This window comes from Xiphophorus maculatus, chromosome 9 (assembly GCF_002775205.1).
Source record: "Xiphophorus maculatus strain JP 163 A chromosome 9, X_maculatus-5.0-male, whole genome shotgun sequence".
NCBI classification, from domain to species: domain Eukaryota; kingdom Metazoa; phylum Chordata; class Actinopteri; order Cyprinodontiformes; family Poeciliidae; genus Xiphophorus; species Xiphophorus maculatus.
The window spans coordinates 140,000-165,184 of record NC_036451.1 but is presented as its reverse complement, the minus strand read 5'-3'; the positions used below and the strand labels follow the sequence as shown (position 1 = coordinate 165,184).

Genomic DNA, 25,185 nt, shown 5'->3' with positions numbered 1-25,185 from the left:
CACTCCAGAACGAAGCCTCTTCTCAAGTCTATACACAAGAAAGTCCGCAAATAGTTTGCTGAAGACTTGTCAACACAGGACATGGATTACTGGATCCAGGTTCTATGGTGTGACGAGATCAAGGTTAATTTGACCATCTGACCATGCTCAGATGGTCTCCAGCATATGTGGCAGCTGTCAGGTGAGGAGTACAAAGATAAGTGTGTGATGCCTACAGTCAAGCATGTTGGTGGGAATGCCATGGTCTGGGACTGCAAGAGTCCAGCAGATGTTGGGGGGTTACATTTTATGACCTTCAATATGTACTGTGAAATACTGAAGCAGAGCATGATCCCCTCCGTTCGGAAACTGGATCACAGTGCAGTGTTCCAGCATGATAATGACCCCAAACACATCTCTAAGATGACCACTGCTTTATTGAAGAGGTAAAGGTAATGGACTGATCAAGCGTGTCTCCAGACCTAAACCCAATAGAACATCATTGGGGCATCCTCAAGCCGAAGGTGGAGGAGCGCAAAGTCTTGAATAGCCACCAGCTCTGTGATGTCGTCATGGAAGAGTGGAAAAGCATTCCAACGGCAATCTGTGAAGCTCTGGTGAACTCCATGCCTGGGAGAGTTAATGTAATTTTGGTAAATAATGGTGACCATGCAAAATATTGACACTTAAGGAACTTTCACTAAGGGGTGTACTCACTTTTGTTGCCTGCGGTTTAGATGTATATAGAGTTATTTTGAGGGAAGAATAAATTTACACTGTTATATAAGCTGCACACAGACGACTTTTCATTGTGTCAAAGTGTCATTTTGACCCATGAAAAGATGTACTTAAATATCTGCAGAAATGTGAGGGGTGTACTCACTTTTGTGATACACTATACATGAGAGTTATATAATAAACTAATAGAATTACCAAAGAAAACAAGAAAAAAGAAAAAAGGGGATAAAGTCAATAATGATAATGGAGATAAAAATACGAACCAATCAGGTATCAATCAATCAATCAAATTTTATTTCATTTGCTTTACATCATATCAAACACAGAAACACAGTGCAACATAGAATCAACAATCAAAACACAACATTAAGTCAAGTTCCATCAATAAATTTGTAATTGATTACGTTTCAAATACAATAATAAACAGGTGGGTTTTTAGTCGAGTTTGCATCCATAAAAGGTTTACCGTTTACACTCCTACTGTGTTATATGGAACAAAATACCTATTGCTATTTTTATTCCCACTCACGCTCACAATCACAGTTTAAAACGATGTAAACAGCATTTTAATGGGCTTCTGGTACGAGGCTCCATACACCTCTTTCACGGAATTTTGAGCTGGGACTCCGCCGTTCCTCACGGATTTAAAAAAATTTTTTTACATTTTTTTGTGCAATTCTATGGTACCTGTTAGTGTCTAGAATTTACAGGGTTTCCATTACACGCAATGATTTTTTGAATTTTTGCTAAATTTGTCCTCCATAGGACCCACCACTCTGGGTTCACAGGACAGGCCAAAACGTATTCTGAATAGTTCTTGAACTCAATGAACAATTCTAGTTTACATATGCTTAAACATATTTGAAATCACATAGTCTGTGTGTGAATCTCAATAATTTTGGTTAAATGATTGTTATTCCATGCTTTAACATTTTATGTGTGTCTCTGTGTGTGTGTGTGTGTGTGTGTGTCTGTCTGTCCTGTAGGATGAGTTCCATCCATTCATTGAGGCTCTGCTGCCCCAGGTTCGTGCCTTCGCTTATACATGGTTTAACCTCCAGGCCAGAAAGAGGAAGTACTTCAAAAAACATGAGAAGAGGATGACTAAAGAAGAAGAGAGAGCTGTTAAAGATGAATTACTGGGAGAAAAAGCAGAGGTGGATTTTTTAAAATAATGCTGCAGCTAGTTGTCAACAAAAATGCTGATTTCATGAACTGAGATTTCTGTTTCTGTATCATTCTGCTACTAGGTGAAACAAAAATGGGCTAGTCGACTTTTGGCGAAACTAAGAAAAGACATCAGACCTGAATGCAGAGAGGACTTTGTCTTGTCAATCACTGGAAAGAAGGCTGCGTGTTGTGTCTTGTCAAATCCTGACCAGAAAGGCAAAATGAGACGAATAGACTGTCTCAGACAAGCTGACAAGGTAAATAGATACGCAGATAAGTAGATATTTTCTGCTAAAGAGAGTTATTAGCAGAACATAATCACGTTATTTTCTGCTAGTTATTATTATTAGTTATTATAAGTTCTTATTTTCACAGTGTATATTCTTGTTAGGAATGATTGAACATAATAGATTAACCAAACTTGTTAATACCAACTCACAACGGATCAAATGAACACACATTGAAAGCGTCAGTATTTTGGCCAATTGCAGTTATTCCTTTAAACCAGCAGGTGGCATAGTCCAGCAGGAGAAGCAAATAAATTACTACATTAAATGAATTTTCTATACCTATATATGTGTCTATCTATATGTCAAATCAGCCAATCATATGGAAGCACTCCATGCATTTAGGCATGTAGACATTGCCAAAACGGTTTGCTGCAGTTCAAACCGAGCTTCAGAATGGAGAAAAAAGGTGATTTAAGTGACTTTGAACGTGACATGGTTGTTGGTGCCAGACAGGCTGCTCTGAGTATGTCAGAAACCGCTGATATACTGGGATTTTTATGCACAAACATTTCTAGGGTTTATAGAGAATGGGCCGAAAAAGAGAAAATATCCAGTGAGCGGCAGTTCTGTGGGCCAAATGCCTTGTTGATGCCAGAGGTCAGAGGAGAATGGCCAGACTGATTTGAGCTGATAGAACAGCAAAAGTAACTCAAATAACCACAACTGAGGTATACAGAAGAGCTTCTCTGAACACACAACATGCCAAACCTTGAGGCAGATGGGCTACAGGAGCAGAAGACCACACCAGGTGCCACTCCGTTCAGCTAAGAACAGGAAACTGAGGCTACAATTCACATAGGCTCACCAAAATTGGACAATAGAAGATTGGAAAATGTTAGAGTCTTACTTAGAGCCTAAGTGAACCTCCGAGCGCTGGAGGGGGAGCGGAGCGCTCCGCGGTTCACTTAGGCTCTAAGTAAGTGAACCTCCGAGCGCTTGAGGAGGTAAAGAACGGCTGGCCAAAATTAGCGTTCCTAAATCAGATCAATCTTAGGCTAAACACCTCTTACACCGTGGAGCGTCTTCTTCTTCTTCTTCTTCTTGAGTTTATTGGCGGCTGACAACAAACTTTAAGTAGCATTACCGCCACATACTGGTATGGAGTGTGGTTCGAGATGGACTATCAATTTATATAATATATATATATACTCCTACAAATAACAATAATGAATAAACTAAATAAATAAATCATACATATATATATATATATATATACACACCCATTCATCCATTTTTATACTTAACTTTATACTATACCCCTCTAGATCATGCACATATTCACAAACATACCTACTATAATCAAATTCTGTGAAACAATTTAGTTTTCTTTAAATATTTAATAATTATTTGTATGTGTTTACTCCCCAAATTCTTCCTCAAAATATCTAATAAATTAATCTTTTCCTTTATACATTCAAACTCTCTTCTCATGTATCTTCTTTCTCTTTCATACTTATGACATTCTAATATAACATGCTCTATTGTTTCATATTTTCCACAGTAATCACATTTGCCATTATCATGCTTTTTTATTTTAAAAAGTGTATAATTAAGTCCTGTATGCCCAAATCTTAATCTTGTTATCACCCTTTCCTCCTTTCTATTTCTTCTTCCATTTCTTCTCTCTCCTACTATTTTCTGAATTTTATAAAACCATCTTCCTGTTTTTTCTTCATCCCACCTTTTTTGCCATTTTTCCATCAGTTTTCCTTTAACCATACTCTTTCCCTCAGATTTACTTGTTTTAACTGTAAAACTAATAGGATTTTGAATTGCCCTCTTTGCCATTTTATCTGCTCTCTCGTTTCCTTCAACCCCAATATGTGCTGGAACCCACACAAATATAACTATTAAACCCATATTTTGTATCCTAAATAATGTATGAAATATTTCAAATAAAATGTCCATCCTACTATCTGATTGAGTGTTCTTTAAACTTAATAGTGCAGAGCTTGAATCTGAACATATCACTGTTTTTAATGGTTTTATGTCTTCTACCCATTGTAAAGCTAATAATATTGCCAACATTTCTCCTGTGTATACTGACAATCCATCTGTAATTCGTTTTCCTATTTTTAAATTGAATTCTGGTACTACAAAAGCTATTCCTATTTTTCCATTTATTTTTGATGCATCTGTATAAATTTGCATATATTGATAATAATTGTTTAAATGTATCTGTACTGAATAACTATCTGCTATGTAAGATTTATCTTGTTTCTTTTCCATTATTGACATGTCTACTGTTGCTTCTGGTAGAATCCATGGTGGTGTTATTGATATTGGTGTCTGACTTATTTCTAAACTATTCATTTTAAATTCTTTTATTTTATTTTCAATTGTCCATCCAAAACTCCTCATTTCTTTCTTTTCTTTTTCCCAACATGGACTTAAAATTTCTCTAGTTGGATGATCAAATTTATTGCTTTGTACATTTAACCAGTAATTTATTTCTAGTTTTGTTCTTCTTAAATCTAATGGCATTTCTCCCATTTCCACTTCTATTGCTGCTGTTGGTGTGGTTTTAAATGCTCCAGTACATAATCTTAATGCCTGATGTTGAATAATGTCTAATTTGACCAGATGTGTTTTAGCTGCTGAACCATAAACTATACAACCAAAGTCTATGTTAGATCTTATCACTCCAATGTAAATCTGTTTTAGAGATTTTCTATCTGCTCCCCAGTCACTGCCAGCCAAGCATCTTAAAATATTTAAGATTTTTTTACATTTATCTACCACTTTTTGAATATGAATATTCCATTTTAGTTTTTCATCGAACCATATTCCTAAAAATTTTATACACTTTACTTGCTCTAATTCTTGATTATATAATTTTAATTTTATTTCCTTGTTTAATTTTTTCTGAGTAAATATCATTACTTTTGTTTTTTCAACTGAAAACTTAAATCCCCATTGCAACGCCCATTTTTCTATTTCAATAATAACCTTTTGTAATTTTCTTACAATGAAATCTACATTTTTCCCTCTTTTCCAAACAGCTCCATCATCTGCAAAAAGTGAACATCCAATTTCTTTTCCAATATCTTTAAATACATCATTTATCATAATTAAGAACAATAACGGACTTATAATACTTCCTTGCGGAGTTCCATTTTCTACTTTATATTTTCCTGAGATTACGTCACCAATTCTAACTTGTATTTTTCTATTTGTTAAAAAGTCTTTAATCCATTTAAATAATTTTCCTTTAATGTCCAACATACATAATTTAATTAATAATCCCTCAACCCACATCATATCGTATGCTTTTTCTATGTCAAAAAATACTGCCACTACACTTTCTTTATTTACCTGTGCTTTTCTAATTTCATGCTCTAGACATAACGTTGGATCATTAGTGCTCCTCCCTTTTCTAAAACCACTCTGAAACTTTGATATATATCCTTTACTATTTAAATAATATACGATCCTATTGTTAATCATTCTTTCCATTATTTTACATACATTGGATGTTAAAGCTATTGGTCTGTAGTTTTCTGGGTTTGAATTATCTTTTCCTGGTTTTGCTATTGGTATTATAATTGATTCCTTCCAGTTCAATGGTAGTTTTCCCTCCTCCCAAATTTTATTATATAATTGCAATATTATATCTTTTGATTTTTCACTAAGTTGTCTTATCATTCTATAATAAATCCGATCTTTACCTGGTGCTGTATTTTTTGTCTTCCTAAGTGCAGAATTCAATTCAGCTTTTGTAAACTCAACATTTAACAGATTATTTGTTTCTTCAACACTCTCTACTAACTCTTTATATTTAAGTTTTGTATTTTCTCTCCCTTTTCTTCCCTCTTCACTAATATTATTTGAACTATGAATTTTACTAAATGTTCTTGCCAATATTTCAACTTTATCTTCATCTCTTACTATATTCATATTATCCATTTTTAATATAGGATATTCAAACTCTCTCCTTATGCCATTCATTCTTTTAATTATTTTCCAAATTTTTTCTATTTTGGTTTCTTTCCCTATTGTGCTACAGAAATTCCTCCAATATTCTCTTTTAGCATTCTTAATAGTTCTTCTTACCATTGCTTGCTTTCTTTTATAATCAATTAAATTCTTATAAATTGGGTTACCTTTTAGTACTTTAAATGCTTTATTTCTTAACTTTATTGCTTTTTTACATTCATTTGTCCACCATGGCACCATTTTCTTATCATTTCTACACCCTGTTTTCTTTATAGAATTATCTGCTGCTTCCATAATTATTTCACTAATTTCTAAATTTATATCATTTATATCCATTGTCATATCTACTTTCTCTAAATTTATTTGACTCAAGTATCTAAATTTAATCCAGTCTGCCTTATTAAAATTCAGTTTTTTATTGACCTTTATATTCTTATTTAAATTTAATCCTACTCTTATTATAATGGGATAATGATCACTACCTATTGTTGAATTTTTATCAATGAACCACTCACAAATACCAGCTAAAACATCTGAAACAATTGTTAAATCAATAACTGATTCCATCCCTGTTCTTACATTGATTCTTGTTCCCCTCCCATCATTAATACATACAAGATTTTTCATTCCCATTAATTCTTCTATAACTTGTCCATTTCTATCATTACTTTTACCCCACAATGTACTATTTGCATTAAAATCCCCACACCAAATTATTTTCCCTTCCAAATATTCGGTTAACTCCTCCAATATTTCAATTGATAATGTTTTGCATGGATTATAAAAATTTATTATTTTAAATTTGCCTTCTTGTTCCCATATTTCAATTACTATATATTCAAGTTCTTTCCCTTTCCCTAATACCTGATATTGAATCCCTTGTTTTATAAATATTCCACATCCTCCTCCACCTCTCTCCTCCTGTCGGTCTCTTCTAACACTATTATATCCTTTAATCACAAAATCTAATGTTGTTTTTAACCATGTTTCCTGAACACAAATGATTTCTGGTTTATCCTCAAGACTATCAACATAACCTTTAAGTTCCTGTCCGTTAGCAATTAAGCTTCTTGCATTCCATTGTAATATTAGCATTAATTATTTTCACCTGGTGGTCCTGATCTACCATCTACCTCCAGCTTTTTGTTTATGTTCTCCCATGATCCCTCTTTAAACCCCAAAAACTTTTCAGCTCCTCTCACTATTATTTTAATTTTCTCAGTTTTATGCTTGGCTTGGTCCGTGCAGTTGATAACATATGCTACAAATAATATTAGTTTTTCTACTGATACTGTGATATTATCTTCTGATTGTACTTTGTTTTGCTGTGGGATTTGGCTCGCTATTTGTTCACTCTTTCTTGTTGTCTGCTCCTTCACATTTTTAACAGCTTCCGCATAACTAATATTTTTAGTTGTTTTAATCTGTATAATTTCTTTTGCCTTCTTCCTTACCTCACATCCTCCATACGTAACTCTATGTTGCCCTCCACAGTTACAACATTTTTCTTGTGCTTCTTCTTTACACTCTTCTAATTTGTGATCTTCACCACATTTTGGACATCTTTGCTTCCCTTTACAAACTGCTGCTATGTGTCCATATCTTTGACACTTGAAACAACGAAGTGGTGGAGGGATATAAGGTCTGACCTGAAAACTGAGATAACCTATTTTGATGTTTTGTGGCAATTCTTTTCCTTCAAATTCAATGAGGATTGACAAACTTCCTACTCTTTCTCCATTTATTGTTCTTGACAATCTCTTCAAGTTATTTGCTTTTGCTCCTACAATACTTCGCTTAATTTTATCAAGATCTTCATCTAAAGGGATCCCATAAATCACTCCTCTAGTTTTTTTATTTTCTCCCACAATTTTTTTCTCCAACACAGTTTTTTTACATATATTATCCACATTTAAAGCCTTATTTTTTTGTTCTTCATTTTTACAAACTACCAATAGGTTTCCATCTCTCAAAATCTTTACCATTTCAACATCTCCAATTTTCTTTTTTATTTCTCTTGACACCACAATGGGGCTGATGTTATCCTGTTCTTCTTCGTTCTTAAGTTTTAATATTATTTTAAATTCCTCCCTCACAACTTTCCTCCTAACTATCCTTTCTTCTTCGGAACTACTTCCTTCCAGTTCTCGTTTATTTCCTTGAATATCACCCATTTCCTTTCCTTCATCTGTTTTATGCCTTCCCCGTCCTCTCCCTCTTCCTCTCCCCACTGGCGTCCACCCTTCAAAATCCATGTCTTCCTCATTTCCTGTCTCCATTTCCAACCAAACCATTCACATACCAGTTTATGCCAAAATCCGCCTTTTCCGATATGTGTTTTGTTTTGCCGCACTCCGTCTCCGCTCCCGTGACCAGAATCAACCAAGCAGTCAACCAGCCTACTGTAACGTTTCTTCAGAAATATGACGGGTGTCTAGAAGTTCACTCCACCGTGGAGCGTCAATATCCAACTTGAAGCTAACTTCACTGTGGTATCAACGCATGCGCGATCTGATCTCCAAATTATGCCCCGCCTCTTCTGTGACAACTCACACATACAAAAAATGACTCTCTCACACATACCAAAAATTTGTCTTTCACACAGACAAATACAAGTCTCATCCTCATTCATTCAGCCTAGTGTTAGTTCACACACATACATTTTCGACCTATCATTCAGAATAGTATGTCTGTATGCTTTGCGTGTATGCGTGTGTTGTGTGATATTTTAGTCGTGTGTGTGCGAGAGAAAATTGTATGCGTGTGTGATATTTTAGTAGTGTATTAGGGGTTGAACGACTACATATTTTTTTTTAAGGTCGACTACATCATGATAATAGTCGAGTCGATGTCGACTAGTCGCGGTGACGTCATAGTGACGTAAGCGCAAAAACCCTTCACAACTACTTGGAGGCTTTATTAGCTATTTTCACGGCAAATATTTTCACGGCACCCCCCCGGCCCCCCCCCACACACACACACACACCACACACACACACACACACTCCCCTTCTCCTGCTTTTACTAAGTCTATTATGGAGATTCTTCGTGAGCAGCGGGGAAAAGTTTGTTGCACAAAGTCGGGTCTGACTTTTTTTTCTAAACACCGGCTGATGCTGATGATCTCTGGATAGTTACTATAGGAGTTAAATTATCACACTAACTACATGGAGCTTTTGGAACATCACAAGCCAAACTTGTTATGAACGGATCCCGTTTGGTTACAGCTGAATTCAACGAAACCACCTGCTTCTCCTCCGCCCGATGCGCGGCAGGAAGCTCTGCTGACTCAGCAGATTGAACGATTTAAGATATTTTCTAGTCAACGTCAACATGATAAAAGTCGAGTCGATGTCGAGTTGACTAGTCGTTGTGACTAGTCAACTGTAAAAACTCGCGAGACGTCCTAGAGTCGACTAGTCGACTAGTCGACTAATTGGTTCAACCCCTATAGTGTATATGCGCAATTTTAGTATTTTTTTGTGTACGAGTTTTTAGTAGTGTGTGAGAGACAAAACATAGTTTTTGTCCTAAACGGCCCCTCGTAGTTAAGGCACAGCTTTGCAGTTTCTTACTTGAAAGTACAAAGAGGAAGAAATACAACAGGAAGTCATTTTTGTCTGTCAAGGAAAGAAAGCATGATGCTTTTCTCACAATCAAAACCCATCCACTCCTTTCTATCCCTTTGATTTACAACATGAGTAAATATCTGAGTTGAATAATATTGAGTCATTAGAAATGTAAATAATGTCGTAAGTTTAACAACTTTTGACATGTTTTTAGTCACTATAGTTAAGCTTTGTCTGACTATCCATGTGGAAATCCAAGTTGAAATGAACTATCTAATTCTAAGCCATCATATCTATGTAAGCTCTTTATTTGGCCATATATAATTTGGATACATGCAGTTATGGTTACATTTATCACGTTATAAGGACTTATTAGTATGGTTATTTTCAGTACAATTGTTTGGAGTGTTTTCGTCATATGTTGATGTGTTTTTGTAAAAGTCCTTCACATGACCTGACTTTTTTAAACAGGTGAGAAACAACTTCCCATCATAGTGTACTAATTATGTTTGGCCACATGATGAAGCCAAATCCACATTTATCTTTGTCAGCAACTTGTCTAACGTTTGACGTACCTTGTCTAATTTCATCTACAGAGAATTCCAAATGTAAATGAACCTTACAATCCTTAATATCGTTATAAACTAATGTTTTTTGGCCATAGTATGACTTCTAGACTGATTTATATACCATAACATGATTTGTATATACCAGGGGTGGCCAATCCTGGTCCTCGAGGGCCGGTGTCCTGTAACTCTTAGATGTCTCTCTGGTCCAACACACTTGAATCCAACAGCTGAATCACCTCCTAAGTGCAGTCAAGTTTTCCAGAGTCCTTCTATCGACCTCATTATTTGACTCAGGTGTGTTGAAGTAGAGACACATCTAAAAGTTGCAGGAGACCGGCCCTCGAGGCCTGGAGTTGCCCACCCCTGGTATATACTCTTCTGTATTTTGTGTCCTTTCACTTAAACACTTTTTTTGCATTAAATCCTCTTCAAACAGTACACCGGCCTTTTTCCGGAAGGAAGCGGTGTAAGACACAGTTAAGCTAACTGTGAACATCAATAAAGGACGCTTGTTCACATTGGATGCAACAGTACATTTCTTTTCAGGGGAGGTGGCAGGGTCCCATGAAGGGGCATCATTTGGGGTGGTGACCTGCAGTTTTACTTATCATTGCATCTCACATTTAGGGAGGCACTGATACCATCCAGTTATCTCATGATGAACACTAATACAAATTTTGGTTGTCTGTAGTGAAAATAATTTTCATTCTTTGTTTATGATTATAATCTTTGTATTCTAGGTGTGGAGGTTAGACTTGGTGATGGTTATCCTCTTTAAGGGAATTCCTCTAGAAAGCACAGATGGAGAGCGTCTGGTTAAGGGAGGCCAGTGCTCCAATCCTGTTCTCTGTGTCCAGCCACGACACATCTCTGTTTCTGTGAAAGAGCTAGACCTCTACCTCGCCTTCTATGTGCAGGAGAAAGGTATCTATGCACGCACAGTACAGTCACCTTCTCATACCCCCCCCCCCCCACACACACACACACACCCCAACACACACACACATATATATACAGTATATATACACTGCTAAAAAAATAAAGGGAACACTTAAACAACACAATATAACTCCAAGTAAATCAAACTTCTGTGAAATCAAACTGTCCACTTAGGAAGCAACACTGATTGACAATCAATTTCACCTGCTGTTGTGCAAATGGAATAGACAACAGGTGGAAATTATTGGCAATTAGCAAGACACACTCAATAATGGAGTGGTTCTGCAGTCGTCCACTTCTCAGTACCTATGCTGTCTGGCTGATGTTTTGGTCAGTTTTGAATGTTGGTGGTGCTTTCACACTCGTGGTAGCATGAGACGGACTCCACAACCCACACAAGTGGCTCAGGTAGTGCAGCTCATCCAGGATGGCACATCAATGCGAGCTGTGGCAAGAAAGTTTGCTGTGTCTGTCAGCGTAGTGTCCAGAGGCTGGAGGCGCTACCAGGAGACAGGCCAGTACACCAGGAGACGTGGAGGAGGCCGTAGGAGGGCAACAATCCAGCAGCAGGACCGCTACCTCCGCCTTTGTGCAAGAAGGAACAGGAGGAGCACTGCCAGAGCCCTGCAAAATGACCTCCAGCAGGCCACAAATGTGCATGTGTCTGCACAAACGGTTAGAAACCGACTCCATGAGGATGGTATGAGGGCCCAACGTCCACAGATGGGGGTTGTGCTCACAGCCCAAAACCGTGCAGGACGCTTGGCATTTGCCAGAGAACACCAGGATTGGCAAATTCGCCACTGGCGCCTTGTGCTCTTCACAGATGAAAGCAGGTTCACACTGAGCACATGTGACAGACGTGACAGAGTCTGGAGACGCCGTGGAGAGCGGTCTGCTGCCTGCAACATCCTTCAGCATGACCGGTTTGGCAGTGGGTCAGTAATGGTGTGGGGTGGCATTTCTTTGGAGGGCCGCACAGTCCTCCATGTGCTCACCAGAGGTAGCCTGACTGCCATTAGGTACCGAGATGAGATCTTCAGACCCCTTGTGAGACCATATGCTGGTGCGGTTGGCCCTGGGTTCCTCCTAATGCAGGACAATGCTAGACTTCATGTGGCTGGAGTGTGTCAGCAGTTCCTGCAAGATGAAGGCATTGAAGCTATGGACTGGCCAGCCCGTTCCCCAGACCTGAATCCGATTGAGCACATCTGGGACATCATGTCTCGCTCCATCCACCAACGTCACGTTGCACCACAGACTGTCCAGGAGTTGGCGGATGCTTTAGTCCAGGTCTGGGAGGAGATCCCTCAGGAGACCATCCGCCACCTCATCAGGAGCATGCCTACGCGTTGTAGGGAGGTCATACAGGCACGTGGAGGCCACACACAATACTGAGCCTCATTTTGACTTGTTTTAAGGACATTACATTAAAGTTGGATCAGCGTGTAGTGTTATTTCACTTTTTGTGTGTGGCTCCAAATCCAGGCCTCCATTGGTTAATAAATTTGATTTCCATTGATGATTTTTGTGTGATTTTGTTGTCAGCACGTTCAACTTTGTTCAGAACAAAGTATTCAATGAGAATATTTCTTTCATTCAGATCTAGGATGTGTTATTTGAGTGTTCCCTTTATTTTTTTGAGCAGCGTATATATATATATATACTTTTACATTCTGCCTTTCCTTGTTTTCAGAGGCAGAGCAGAGTAACAGTCCCAGTCGTACTGGAGTTGGCTCTGATCAGGAGGACAGTCGACCAGCAACTATAGGTAACGAATCTCCTTAAGAAAAATTCCCTCCATATAGCTTGTTTGCTATAGCAATATTTGTGTTTGAAAACACACTATAGATTAGGTGTCGCATTAACAGAATATTTCTGTATTTGACCAGTAATTTTTTTTTAAATCAACGGAAAAAACTGAAGCTCCTCTGTCGTTTTGACAGATTACAATTCACACACCTGACTATTGGTTGAAACGCGTCAGACACTTTCAATTTTACACACATTGTGGAGGTAAATAAAGCCATCAATACAAAAACATGACTTCTGAATACCATCTCTGACATGGACAGTGAAGTAAATGAATCTTGCTGACTGGGAGCTGACAGCGCACAGAAGAGTTATGATGAAACAAGTTTTGAGCAATCAAGCGTGTCTTTTTTACATTCAAAGTCTATCTGGACAGTGACATAGTGTCGACACAGTATCAATACAGTTTTGCTATGGGTTGAAACGCTTCATGACGCCTCATTTACCCATCAGTAGGTCTGATACCATCCAGTACCAACCAACATCATGACACATTCAGTTCTTTTCATGGATGTTCAATCAGGCCGTTGACTCAGCAATCCAGCAGTTCTACTGTTTTTCTCTGAAACCAGTTAGGCGTTTTCTTGTCTTGTCTTGCTTGAAGCTCTATAAACATTTCACCCTCAGATTCTTATCAAGAATGTTTCAGTACATTTCTGTTTCTTAAACCGCTAGTCACAATCCAGGTAAGATAAACTAATATTTTTTAACCTTGTAGCACAGATATTTTCTTCAATCCCATGTCGAATAATTGGAGAGTAGTAAGAACAAAGTAGCAGGGTTAAAGCCTAGTGTGTGCATGTGTGTATATTTGCCATTTCCCCAAACTCACAACAGTCTTTAACTGACTGTTTGTTTCTGCAGATGGCCCAGAGTTCCAGGAAAGTTTTGTGACTTCAGGAGTTTTCAGTGTTCCTGAGTTGGTCCAGGTCTCAAGAAGTAAGTCTTCTTTACCTGAATGGGGCAGTGAAAGAGAACTGTCCAATGTCTCAGCATGGGTCAACAATCTAGATGGGGGAAAAAATAATGATTAATATATTAAGTCAGAAATTTAGCATGCTACAAGTGTCAACCAACAAATGCTATGGAACCGTCATCATAAAATAAACTGATGGGGTTTACCTATGGTGGCCATTTTTTGGTAAACTTTAGCTCTTACTTTTTCATTCTCTCATTACACCATTCGCTTACTTTCTCCCTAGCACTCTCTTGTGCTTTAACCTTCAATTTCATCCCATTTAGTTATTTAAAATCTTTTTTTCTTTTGAGCTCTTTCTTTAACTCCCAAAAATTTGAGTCATGAACAACACTAATTAAGAAATATTCATATCCAAATCTGAACTTCAGAATGATCCAAAATATCAACAGTTTGATGTAGAAGTTTCAGTTTGTATGTACTCTAAGTCTGAGCAGAGTTTCTTGCTTCTATCTGTAGCTCCAGTAGTTACAGGAGTGGGACCTGGTTTCTCTATTGGGGAGCTTCAAGGTCATCTGTCCTATGACCTTAACCAGTCCATCAACCAACCGGTCAGCCTGCGACGGTCGTTGGCCAGCACGTCCTCCAGCGGGTATGCAGACACAAAACATGCATCTGAGTTGACTGATTATATTATGATTGTATAATAAATCAATTGATTATATCAGTTGATGCTGATTATATTTTAGAGTTAAAGGAAAACTCAGAATCAAGGGATTCATCTAGCAAGTTTATTAGGTTATGCTTGAAGTCAAAGAAAAAACAGAAGATGGGAGCTGAAGTAAAGCAGAATGAACATGTTGAAAACAGGACAGACCACATCCTGGAGGGGAAACCTAAGGGACAGATAGATACTTCTGTGTTTCTATGTTGAAATCTGGCATATTAAATATAATTTCTCATCAGAGATCTAAGGGAGGATTTATGTTGCATAAGTGAAAATATGCAGAGTGACAAATATTATTTGAAAACAAGGATAGGCAGAATGTGACTAACATACGTAGGCTGGCCAACCACTGAATTGCCTTTTTCCTCTTCTGTCCATTAGCAAAGATAAGCCTTAGATAGGCTTTTGTTAGCCATGAATAGGCTTGAGTTAGGGTTGAATAGACCTGTGTTGGTTTTAAATAGGCTTACATTAGCTTTGAATAGGCTTGCTTTAGTACTGGATAAGCTAGATGCTTGCATGCCTACACCAGTCATCTCATAATTTCTTCTTTAAAGAAAATTTTTATCAATGCAAATGGTTGGCATACAATATCTGTGAGCGACATACATTAGATGCATTTATGTGTGTTCTTTTGACAAAGTTTACTGTAGTCCAACATGTCTACAGACAAATAGTACAGATTTGATATTAAAAGAGTAATTTTATTTAGCAGGACAACACGTACGCATATTTAGGCATTATTTCTGTCAAAAATTCTGAACAGTAACTTAAGTCCAAAATAATTATGTACTAATCTGTCTGTAGGAGTAAACGCCTTAAGTCCGGCTCCATTGAAGAGGATGCTGACAGTCCTGGAGGGGAGTATTACCATTCACCTGCATCTCCTGCAAGCAGCTCCAGGAACTGGACTGATGACTTGGAAGGAGGTAACAGAATAAGCAACGTCTTATCGGACATAGGTATTAGTTAGCCTGAGAGACAGAGGCTTAAATTGTTTTATTTTCTGTCAGCAGAAGAACTTACTAAGTGAAAAACGTGAACAACACTGAGAGTCTGAACTGTTGATGCATTTAAATATGATTCACAGTTTAAATTTGAGACAAATATATTAGGAAAACTATTAAACCCATTTCATCTCAAGCTAATAAGACCTTGCTTGCCTGTTAAACATAGCCAAAATATATTTGCATGCTATGGGTCAGTCGAGGCTGGCGGTTCCAGGAAGAGGAACCGCCAGCCTCGACCCCCGCACAGGTGACCGGGAGATCACCACCTCCTCCCGGTCATGTTGAGCAGTCCGTTCCACCAGACGGGCAAAATACTTGAACAGGGTGGTCACCTCTGCACCTGACGTCTTCTTCCTCACCACACAGGGAGAACAGATACCTGAGGAGACAGGTGGCCCCTGGGGGGCAGCACTGGGCATGAAGGATAAAAGGTCACATAAGACCAGCACCACAGCCTTACCCACCCTAAGACCACACCTCAGCAACTATAGGAAACCAAGCTAAGAAACCCCCAAGCAACCACCTTACTGCCAGACTGAGCTGATGAATGAGGACCATAGAGTCAAAATAAACAAATAAACTAATTAGGCCCGAGCAGCAAAGTGCTGCAAAGGCCTATTGTTTTCATACTGTTTCTTATTACGATTCTGTCCCCCTAAAGAGGGGCCTTTTTGGGGGGTTTATCAAAAACTCACCAAACTTGGCGGACGCGTCTAGCCTGTTTAAAAATGTCATATTTTAAGGTCGTCGCAAAAAAAATGGCTCAACGGCGCCACCTAGCAATTTTCAAAGGACCCTTTGCTATTCCCTTACTTCATCATAGAGACATGAAATTTGGTACAGTTGTAGAGCTCACCGATACGCTCAGATTTTACTATTAATATCATAGTGCAAGTATCACAGGAAGTCGGCCATTTTGGATTTAAGGTCCGATTCTGACCCCATTTTTGATGTTTACAGCCTTCGTATTTGATTGAACTCCTCCTACGGATTTCGATTGATCGGCTTCAAACTCGGTCAGTCTGATCATAAGGCATGTCCGATTCAAAGTTATCAAAATGGTGAGTTTTTGAGCATGCTTAAGGGGGGATGCCAGGGGTCAAAGTTCACCTACTCGCCATGAAACATGAAGCTGTTATTTCTCCTATAGAAAAACACATAGAGACACCAAACTTTCAGTGATTGATCATCATTGGGTGTCCTACAATATCCAATGGTCAAATGATGACATCACTTAGGCCACGCCCCCCTGAGAACAGCAAGTGTTATGTTTTACTGTGAACGGTCGCTATCTTACTCTTTTGACCTAATTAACATGAAACTGTGTCCAGAGACAGAAGACATGTTGGTGTGTTGTGGATTCCAACCCCGACCGGCTTCGATGGAGCAGGTGGGCGTGGCGGCGTGGCGAAGTGACCTGTAACGCCGTTGCCATACGTTTGGCTCCGAATTCCACAATTTCGGGCCGAGCTGCTGCAAACTCACTAGGATGGATCCTTATCCACCTGCCGATAGGAATCCATAACAAAATTTGGTGGGCGTAGCCTAATTTCTCTACAGCGCCCCCTAGAATATTTTAAATGATCAGCCCCAAGCCATGCTTTAACCTAGAATTACGAAACTTGGTACACATGTGTATCTTGTCAGGATGTACAAAAAAGTCTCTTAGAGCCATGTCTAAACCCAACAGGAAGTCGGCCATTTTGGATTGAAGGTCCGATTTTGACCCCGATTTTGACGTTTACAGCCTTCATATTTGATCAAACTCCTCCTAGGGATTTCGATTGATCGGCTTCAAACTCGGTCAGTCTGATCATTAGGCATGTCCGATTCAAAGTTATCAAAACGGTGAGTGTTTGAGCATGCTGAACGGGGGTTACCAGGGGTCAAAGTTCACCTACTCGCCATGAAACATGAAGCTGTTATTTCTCCTATAGAAAAACACATAGAGACACCAAACTTTCAGTTATTGATCATCATTGGGTGTCCTAAAATACTCTATGGTGAAATGATGACATCACTTAGGCCACGCCCCCTGAGAACAGGAAGTGTTATGTTTTACTGTGAACTGTCGCTATCTTACCCCTTTGACCTCATCAACATGAAACTGTGACCAGAGACAGAAGACATGTTGATGTGTTGTGGATTCAAGCCCTGACCGGCTGCGATAAAGCAGGTGGGTGTGGCGGCGTGGCGAAGTGACCTGTAACGCCGTTGGTATACGTTTGCCTCTACATTCCACATATTTTGACCGTGCTGCACCAAACTTGGCATGAGTGATCCTGGTGGGATGCTTGACGATCCTATGTCATCGTATTGTGACGTCATCTAAGCCCCGCCCCCTCAGAACAGGAAGTGCTGTTTTTTTCTTTGGAAAGTTCCATCTATGGCTCTCTTGACCTAATCAAGATGATTCGGATGATGAGCTCTGTCAATGCTTGCTGCTGGCTGAACCGTGTGGGCGTGGCCAAATGTCGAATATCAGTCCCTCGCCATATGCATACGTTTGGCTCTAAATCACACATGGATTATCCGATTGGCGCCAAACTGGATATGTATGACCTTTGTTCACCTCTAAAGAGCCCAACGGGTTTGAAATGTAATTTGACTCCACTGCGCCCCCTAAGTTAATACATCGGCTTTATCTCCTCAATGCATCGACCAATCTGCACCAGATTTTTTGTGAGTCGTCGGGGAGCGCTGCCGAACGCATTCATGCGTATCGCCTGGTGGACGGGCGGGGAAAATGTGCGACAGCTTCTGCGGTGGCTCGCGAGCGTTGGTGCTGGAAACTGCGCCAGAGCTTCTGCAATTGCGAGCGGGCTGCGGCTCTGGAAACTGTGCGAGAGCTTCTGCGGTGGCTGGAACCCCCGTGGTGGCCAATAGGCCGGAGCGGCGCTTGGCTGCGAGGGCCGCTCAAGACTGCTCGCAGCTTTAATTTTGTTTTGTTGTTGTGTCCATTTTCTATGTAAACTAATTCTTTGTCAAAGTACATTCTTCTTTTGATTAATGTGGGTAGTTTAGTTCTGTTTCCCACATTATCAGAACTAGATTTTCCCGTGCTGGGCTCGTCCAACTTCTGTCTTCTAACAATAGATGTTGTGGCAAAAGCCACATGTTATTGTTAAGTTTTAGCAATGAAAAGAAATGTGGGTGATTTTATTAATGAAGTGTATATTTATGTTTTGTGGTACAGGTTTGTCTCCCCCAGTGAAGAAGGCAGAGCTGGACAGCCCTTCTCCACAGGAGGGCTCACCAAGGATGGGATCCTTCACTCAGCACCACCGGCCAGTCATAGCAGTGCACAGTGGTGCGTAGCACTCAGAGTCCCTAACATTCTCTCATTCTGCTTCACAAACACACCAGGGGCCTCATGCATAAAGCGTGAGTGCGCACAAAAAATGTGCGGGGCCATATTTTACGCACAAGTTGGCATGTATAAAAATTAACTTTGCGTCAAAGTCTGAGTAAATATACGCACACTTTTTCGCTGGCGTGAAAATGTGCGGCAGCCACACAAACTTTTTCTGTGGACAATATCAAACTACGAAGTGTTGAAACTCACCTAAATCCACTGAAAGCTGACTACATTCGGTGTTATTTAGACCAAGAGCATTAAACCCGATGTTTTTCATGATTTTAATGTTTTATTGTTTAAACATAAACAATGAAACTGAACCGCATTTATCCTCAGACAATAAGCTAACAAGCACACAAAATAAAGAAAATAAAAACAAAAGTATGTGAAAACCTCGCTTGAATGTAAAAATTACTTTTTCTCAGTTTTTGTCTCATAAGGATGTAACGCATTGGTCCGTGTGCCGAAGCGCATGAAATGCGTCTATGGGATCATTTCATTCTCACTAAAAGAAGAAACGGGGGTTCCAGCGGGGGTTCCAGCCACAGCAGATTAACTCAAACCTGCCGATTAAAAATAATCAACAGGTTTGATTTTTTTTTCTTCTATTTGTTTTTTTATCGCCCCGCAAGGGGTCTTTTTGTGGGCTGTAGTGTCCCTTTTTCAAAGTAGTGCTGACAAGGTTTGATTATTTTTAAGGTGATCAAAGTGTGTAGACAATCACACTTATATAAGTAGCTGCGCAAAGGTGAGCTGCGTAATTGTGGAACACTTTGGCTCTGATGGAGAACATCGCCAAGGGATTCAGAGGGAGCGTTTGTTCAGAGATCATATTGATTTGCTGGGAAATGTTGATGATGGCTTATGAGTGTTTAGATTGCTCAGACTCATCATCCCGGAGCTCTGAGCAAAACTTAAAGAGCCGTGCGGTACTGGTACCGGTCCAGCTGCAGTCATCCTTCAGTCAAGTCGCCCGTTTTGTGAGTGTGCCTTATGGACATAAAGCATTCTACTATTTAGAATAAACGTCCACATTCCCCACTCAAAGGATCCTCTGACACGTTGTCTGTCTTTAAATCCCGGCTGAACGCGCTACTGTTAAAACAGACAGTTGCAGAATTTCTTTATTTTTTATTTTTTTTATTTGGATTTTTTTTCTTTAAAATGTATTATTTTTATTTTTATGAGGTGACATTATGTGTCCTCAAAGCACCTTTTAAATAAAACATATAATTATTATTATAAATACTTATACTGCTTCGAACAAGGACGTTGCCATGGTTATTGCTTCACGTGGTGGCAGACTTCCGGGTATTTATACTAATTTACATATGTATTTATGGTCGGCGACAAGTGTGGACCACCAGCTGTGCTCTATTTCCAGCAAATTAGGATTTATAAAAGAAAGGTGCGCGGTGCTTTATGCATCAGATTTTTTTTTTTGTGCACTGCACTTTTCTAAATGTTTCCGTACGCCAGGTTTTAGTGTGAAAACTGCACACTCTTTTATGCATGAGGCCCCAGGTCTTCCACAGCCATACTGTGTTACATTTATAAGATATTTTCCTCTAGAAATTTCACAAATATTTCATATTCTTGTCAGGTCTCTCTCGATGTCCTCATCCCTCCTCATCACTTCACTTTCCGTCTTCTTCCTACTTTGCCCATGGAGCAATCCGATACCCCCCCCATCTGGCCCAGGACCCATTGAAGGATCTAGTCTCATTGGCCTGTGACCCTGCAAATCAGTCCCCCAGTTCTGTAAGTTCCTCTGTTCATTTATAATCCAAATATATCATTTTGAGGCACTTCACAAAAAGTCATTTCAATTTAGTGAACAATTGGGTGAACTGTCACAAAGAGCAGTACACAGAACAAAATGAAACCTTGTTATGGAGGAAAGAAAAAAAATCTTTGTGGCATCTATTGGCGGCAGTATCTTGGAGGCTGTCGGCAGATTCATGGAGGCCGGCAGCAGAACCCTGGGCCCGGCAGCAGAACCCTTTGAGGAGCTGCAGGACTGTAGGGCTCTGAGGTGAAGAGAACCAGGCTGAAAAGGGAAGACGAGGAAGCATTGTCCTGACCCTCTGAAGCATGACTTGATTCAGCCTGCCCTTCCAGAATGGCAGTGGAGGTATCGCAACGTCAGTGGCATCTGTGGCTGGAGGAGGAAGAGGAAACAGGAGGTGCTGAGACAGGAAGTGCAGAAGATGAGAAAGCATGGGTGAGGACTTAAATGGCTGGAGCAGAGGGGATTAATGCTAGACGCTGTTCCTACTGCACCTCCTCCTTGAAGTTAATTTGTATGGTATATTTCAGCAACAAGTTAGTTCAAAGTGTTTTACATAACAACATACAGTCACCAATTGTGAAACCAGTTACGTTACATTTTGTCAAGTGCCATAATCAAAATCATCATTACACATCAAATATATTGGTCAATATTCCAGTGATTGTGATTCAAAAGCAACTCTAATGGTACCTCCACATCAAACGCATTTGTCTGGTTTATGTGGAGGCCCGTCGAGGGCCCAGTGTGGTGCGTTTGGAGCATCCAATACATCCAACAAATAGGCTGGCAATGGAAAACATTGGCTAGAGCGATTCTGACACATCTCCACATAGACTTTGAATGTAAACCAGACACGCGAAATGCATTTGGTGTGAATGCACCATAAACAGTTGGCTTTTTAGCATTGATTTAAAGGAACTCAGTGTTTCAGCTGTTTTGTTGTCCTCCAGCATCACAAAGCCCAGAGAATGAAGGAGAGGTCTCCAGTCACACAGCAAAGACAGTCCATTGAAACTTTTATGGGGAGCACAGTTTAACCATTGACACATCTGCTGATCATTGTTGTAAGATTGATTTCAAAAAACAGTAAACCAACCTAAAGGAGGTCCGGCATGTGACCTGAACATGTCCAACATGTGAACAGTATGGATCATCACAGTTTTCTGGAGATGCAGCGGTGGAGTGCTTCACATTCCTCTGGAGTCCAAACACGTGTTGACCTTTCTTAGTCTGGTCACACCTCCCCCCAAGAAGTGAAAGCACAGCAAGCACTTGACTTCCTCAGGGAGCTCCCCCAGCTGCTGCTGACCAGTGGGGGACAGCAGACCTTGAGGACAGGTCCACTCTTCCCCTTTCAGACATGTATGCTGGCTAACTGCAGTGGAGAGCCAGTTGAATCATTAGAGAGCCTTCTCACCATGGATGCTGACTCTTCTCCCCCATCTGCTCTGGTAGATGCTACAAGAGACATTAGTATGCTACAAGTACAGTGACGTGAGGTGAGGTGCAATGCTGGCAAGGCACTGACTTAATCATAATCAGATATACAAATGTAGACCACCTGCATGTTTACATAAGGAAATATCGCGCATGCGGACAATGCTGGAGGGCACAAAGACAATTATTTTATATGCCATCCATAGCCGCGCTGTAACTCAATGAAACTTGGAAATGTAAGTATTATTAATTTCGTGCTATGCTCCACAGCAAAGGGAAAAACCGTTGAAGTACAACTCAAAACCACGTCTTGATCTCTGCATTGGCCAGGCCACACACACACACACGCACACACACACACACACACACACACATCCAGACTCGTTGCCATAGCAACTAACAACGCCCCTAAAAAACCCCACTGAATATTCCCCACACAAAGAGCAGAACATTCAGTCTGTTGCAGTAGTATGGTTTTAGGCTTAATGTTTATTTTAAGATTATTAATATGTGATTGCTGTGGTACGAGGAGAAAACTATAAATGTATCGCTGCACTTGACTGTATGGCTAGCTCGCTGTTACTGTCTCTAACTCTGCAGTTGTGGAGTCATAATGTCTGGGATCATGAGCGCCCCCTGCCATGAGGCAAGAGAACTGCCTGCTTCACCTCGAATCTGTTCTTTGCCGTTTATGATCGCTGCTCAGCACACGAAACACGTAACACACACAGTTGGTGACAAAAACACTGTACATTATATACATAAGCTAATCTATGGAAAATCAGTTCATATATTAAATGTTTTTTAACCATTTTGTTGACTACATGCAGACAGGAGCCGCATGCTCCCATAGAAATGGCAGCCAGTGCAGAGAGAGGTTGCGCAATCGAAGGAGAGGCTCGGCTCGCTGCTGCCTCACCAGCTGCGCTTCCAAGCATTTGAATGGGAAAATGCAAAAATTCAGCGATTTTGAAGAAAAAGTAATAAAAATTGGTTAAGCTAAATAATGTAACACTACGATGTGAGTTAAATCTGTGTTATCATAAATTAAGAGGTCGTGGGTGGAGAAAGAGCAGAACACTGAGAGGGAGTCGCGTAGCTGTCCAGACTTTTATTCAACCTCCATTTTAACAGTACAGAACGCGTCTCGGGTACACCTAAAAAAAACCAACGAAGAAAGAAACAGCTCCTCTTAAAGGCACCGCCCAATTCCTTAGCTATGGATCAACTGTAGTAAATAACTGATCTCGTATGTAACCACATTAATTCAAAAGGAAAAATAAATCATCATAAATCAAAAATACTTTACAGTACAATCCACAGGGCGAAAATAGCAATATAAATTATTTTATCATATTTTTTCCATTATTGACAGGTGAGGCTCTGCCTCACTTGCCTTCCCTGACCGCACGTCACTGTAGCCTACCAGTAAAAGTTCAATCCTTAACCGTTTTTGAAAGCACTCTTGATTAAGGATTATTAGATTAAATTATCTGTGTAGACAAAGTTGATTTCCTATATTATTATTTAAAAGTATACAAAAAATCCCCAAAAAGTTACCTGAAATATGAAAAAATGTTAGATTAGTATCTTGAATTAATTTTCACTGCATGTAGAGTTAAAATTATATTTTTATGTGTCGCCTGTTACTATTTAAAACCAGTGTTTTTCTGTCTCTTTAGCAAAAGATAATTATACCACTGATCTGTTTTGCAGCTGAATGGCAGCACTCAGGTTAAAGTGCCCAGCCATTACATCTCCTCCCAGATGTTAGCGCCCCCTGGACCAGCATCCTCCCTCCCCAGACCAGCAGTTCCCACAGAGTCCAAAGCTTCTACCTCCTCCTCTGATGGGGGGGCAAATTCCCCTACGTCACCCAGTAAGTTTCCTCACAACTATTTCTATACTACATGTCTACACAAAATGCATCTGTTTACATGCTTAGTTTTACTACAAGGTTTAGGAGCCGTGATAACAGACTTATGGTCATAAGAGCTGTTATCTGACGTTGAGGAACTCTACTTGTTTTCTGTTGTATGAAGCAGGTAGAAAAACCTAACTCTAATTTATAGTTAGAACCAGGCATACTAATATGAACTCTACTGAGCCACAATGGACAGACCTGGGACAGACACTAAGATGTGTGAAAACATAACCACCTACCATTAATATCAACACATGACAGAAGTATAAAGTAACTTGATGTTTTTTCTTATTTTACTGTATTTGATTCTAACCAAATACTTTTCCCTTAATTATTCCTTCAGCAATTTTACTTTCAATCTGGAAAAATGTACTTAACCACAGAATTTCTGCTTCTTCACACATTTCAACAAGATGTTTTCCCAGCCTTTCTTTTATGATAGAGAAACATTTTGTTGGTAATACCGCTAACATGAGTGTATAATTCCTTCAGCATACTCTGCTCCTGGGACCCCACCTGCCAGCCGGTCTTCCTTCGTTGGAGTCAACCCTCGAGACCCCGGAGGGCTATACCAAGCCCAGGTCAGTACAGCTGTTTCTGCAATCTTAGAATCAGGCTATGGCCTAAATTGCTGATATAAAATAAATTATATGATTCCTGTGGTAAACCTGATGCTAGCAATATCAGCAGAAAATGATTGAAGATGCAGGTCTTCACCTAACAAACGATGAAGACGTTGGTTTCTCACAGCCTGGCTGTGACAAACTAGATAGTGTTGGACTGCATAGAAACCTTGACTGGTGGATAGCACTGCCTTCCAGGCTTCAGGCTGCAGAAACCTGAAGCAGAAATGGATCAAGTAACCCCTCTTGATTTATTCTGCATTTTATTTAAGAACTGTAAAATGCATTGTCAGCTGAATTATTTGGACTTTGGAAGAACAAATGCAGTTTTCTTTCTTTGAATTTGTTACTTTTGACTTTAGTTTGCAATTTTGTAGTATATACAATAATACCTAT

General features: G+C 39.6%; 1 protein-coding gene across 1 annotated transcript in view; it reads left to right on the top strand.

The window, feature by feature from the left end:
* Positions 1 to 25,185, top strand: part of nfic (nuclear factor I C) — a 40,628-nt gene that overhangs the window by 8,704 nt on the left and 6,739 nt on the right. Inside the window, exons 2-12 of the mRNA XM_023339118.1 lie at positions 1,704 to 1,874; positions 1,968 to 2,144; positions 10,992 to 11,175; positions 12,887 to 12,961; positions 13,867 to 13,941; positions 14,438 to 14,570; positions 15,453 to 15,574; positions 18,852 to 18,965; positions 20,617 to 20,774; positions 23,959 to 24,121; positions 24,659 to 24,747. Of these exons, the coding sequence (XP_023194886.1) occupies positions 1,704 to 1,874; positions 1,968 to 2,144; positions 10,992 to 11,175; positions 12,887 to 12,961; positions 13,867 to 13,941; positions 14,438 to 14,570; positions 15,453 to 15,574; positions 18,852 to 18,965; positions 20,617 to 20,774; positions 23,959 to 24,121; positions 24,659 to 24,747 (1,461 nt within the window). The remainder of the gene's footprint in view (positions 1 to 1,703; positions 1,875 to 1,967; positions 2,145 to 10,991; positions 11,176 to 12,886; positions 12,962 to 13,866; positions 13,942 to 14,437; positions 14,571 to 15,452; positions 15,575 to 18,851; positions 18,966 to 20,616; positions 20,775 to 23,958; positions 24,122 to 24,658; positions 24,748 to 25,185) is intronic.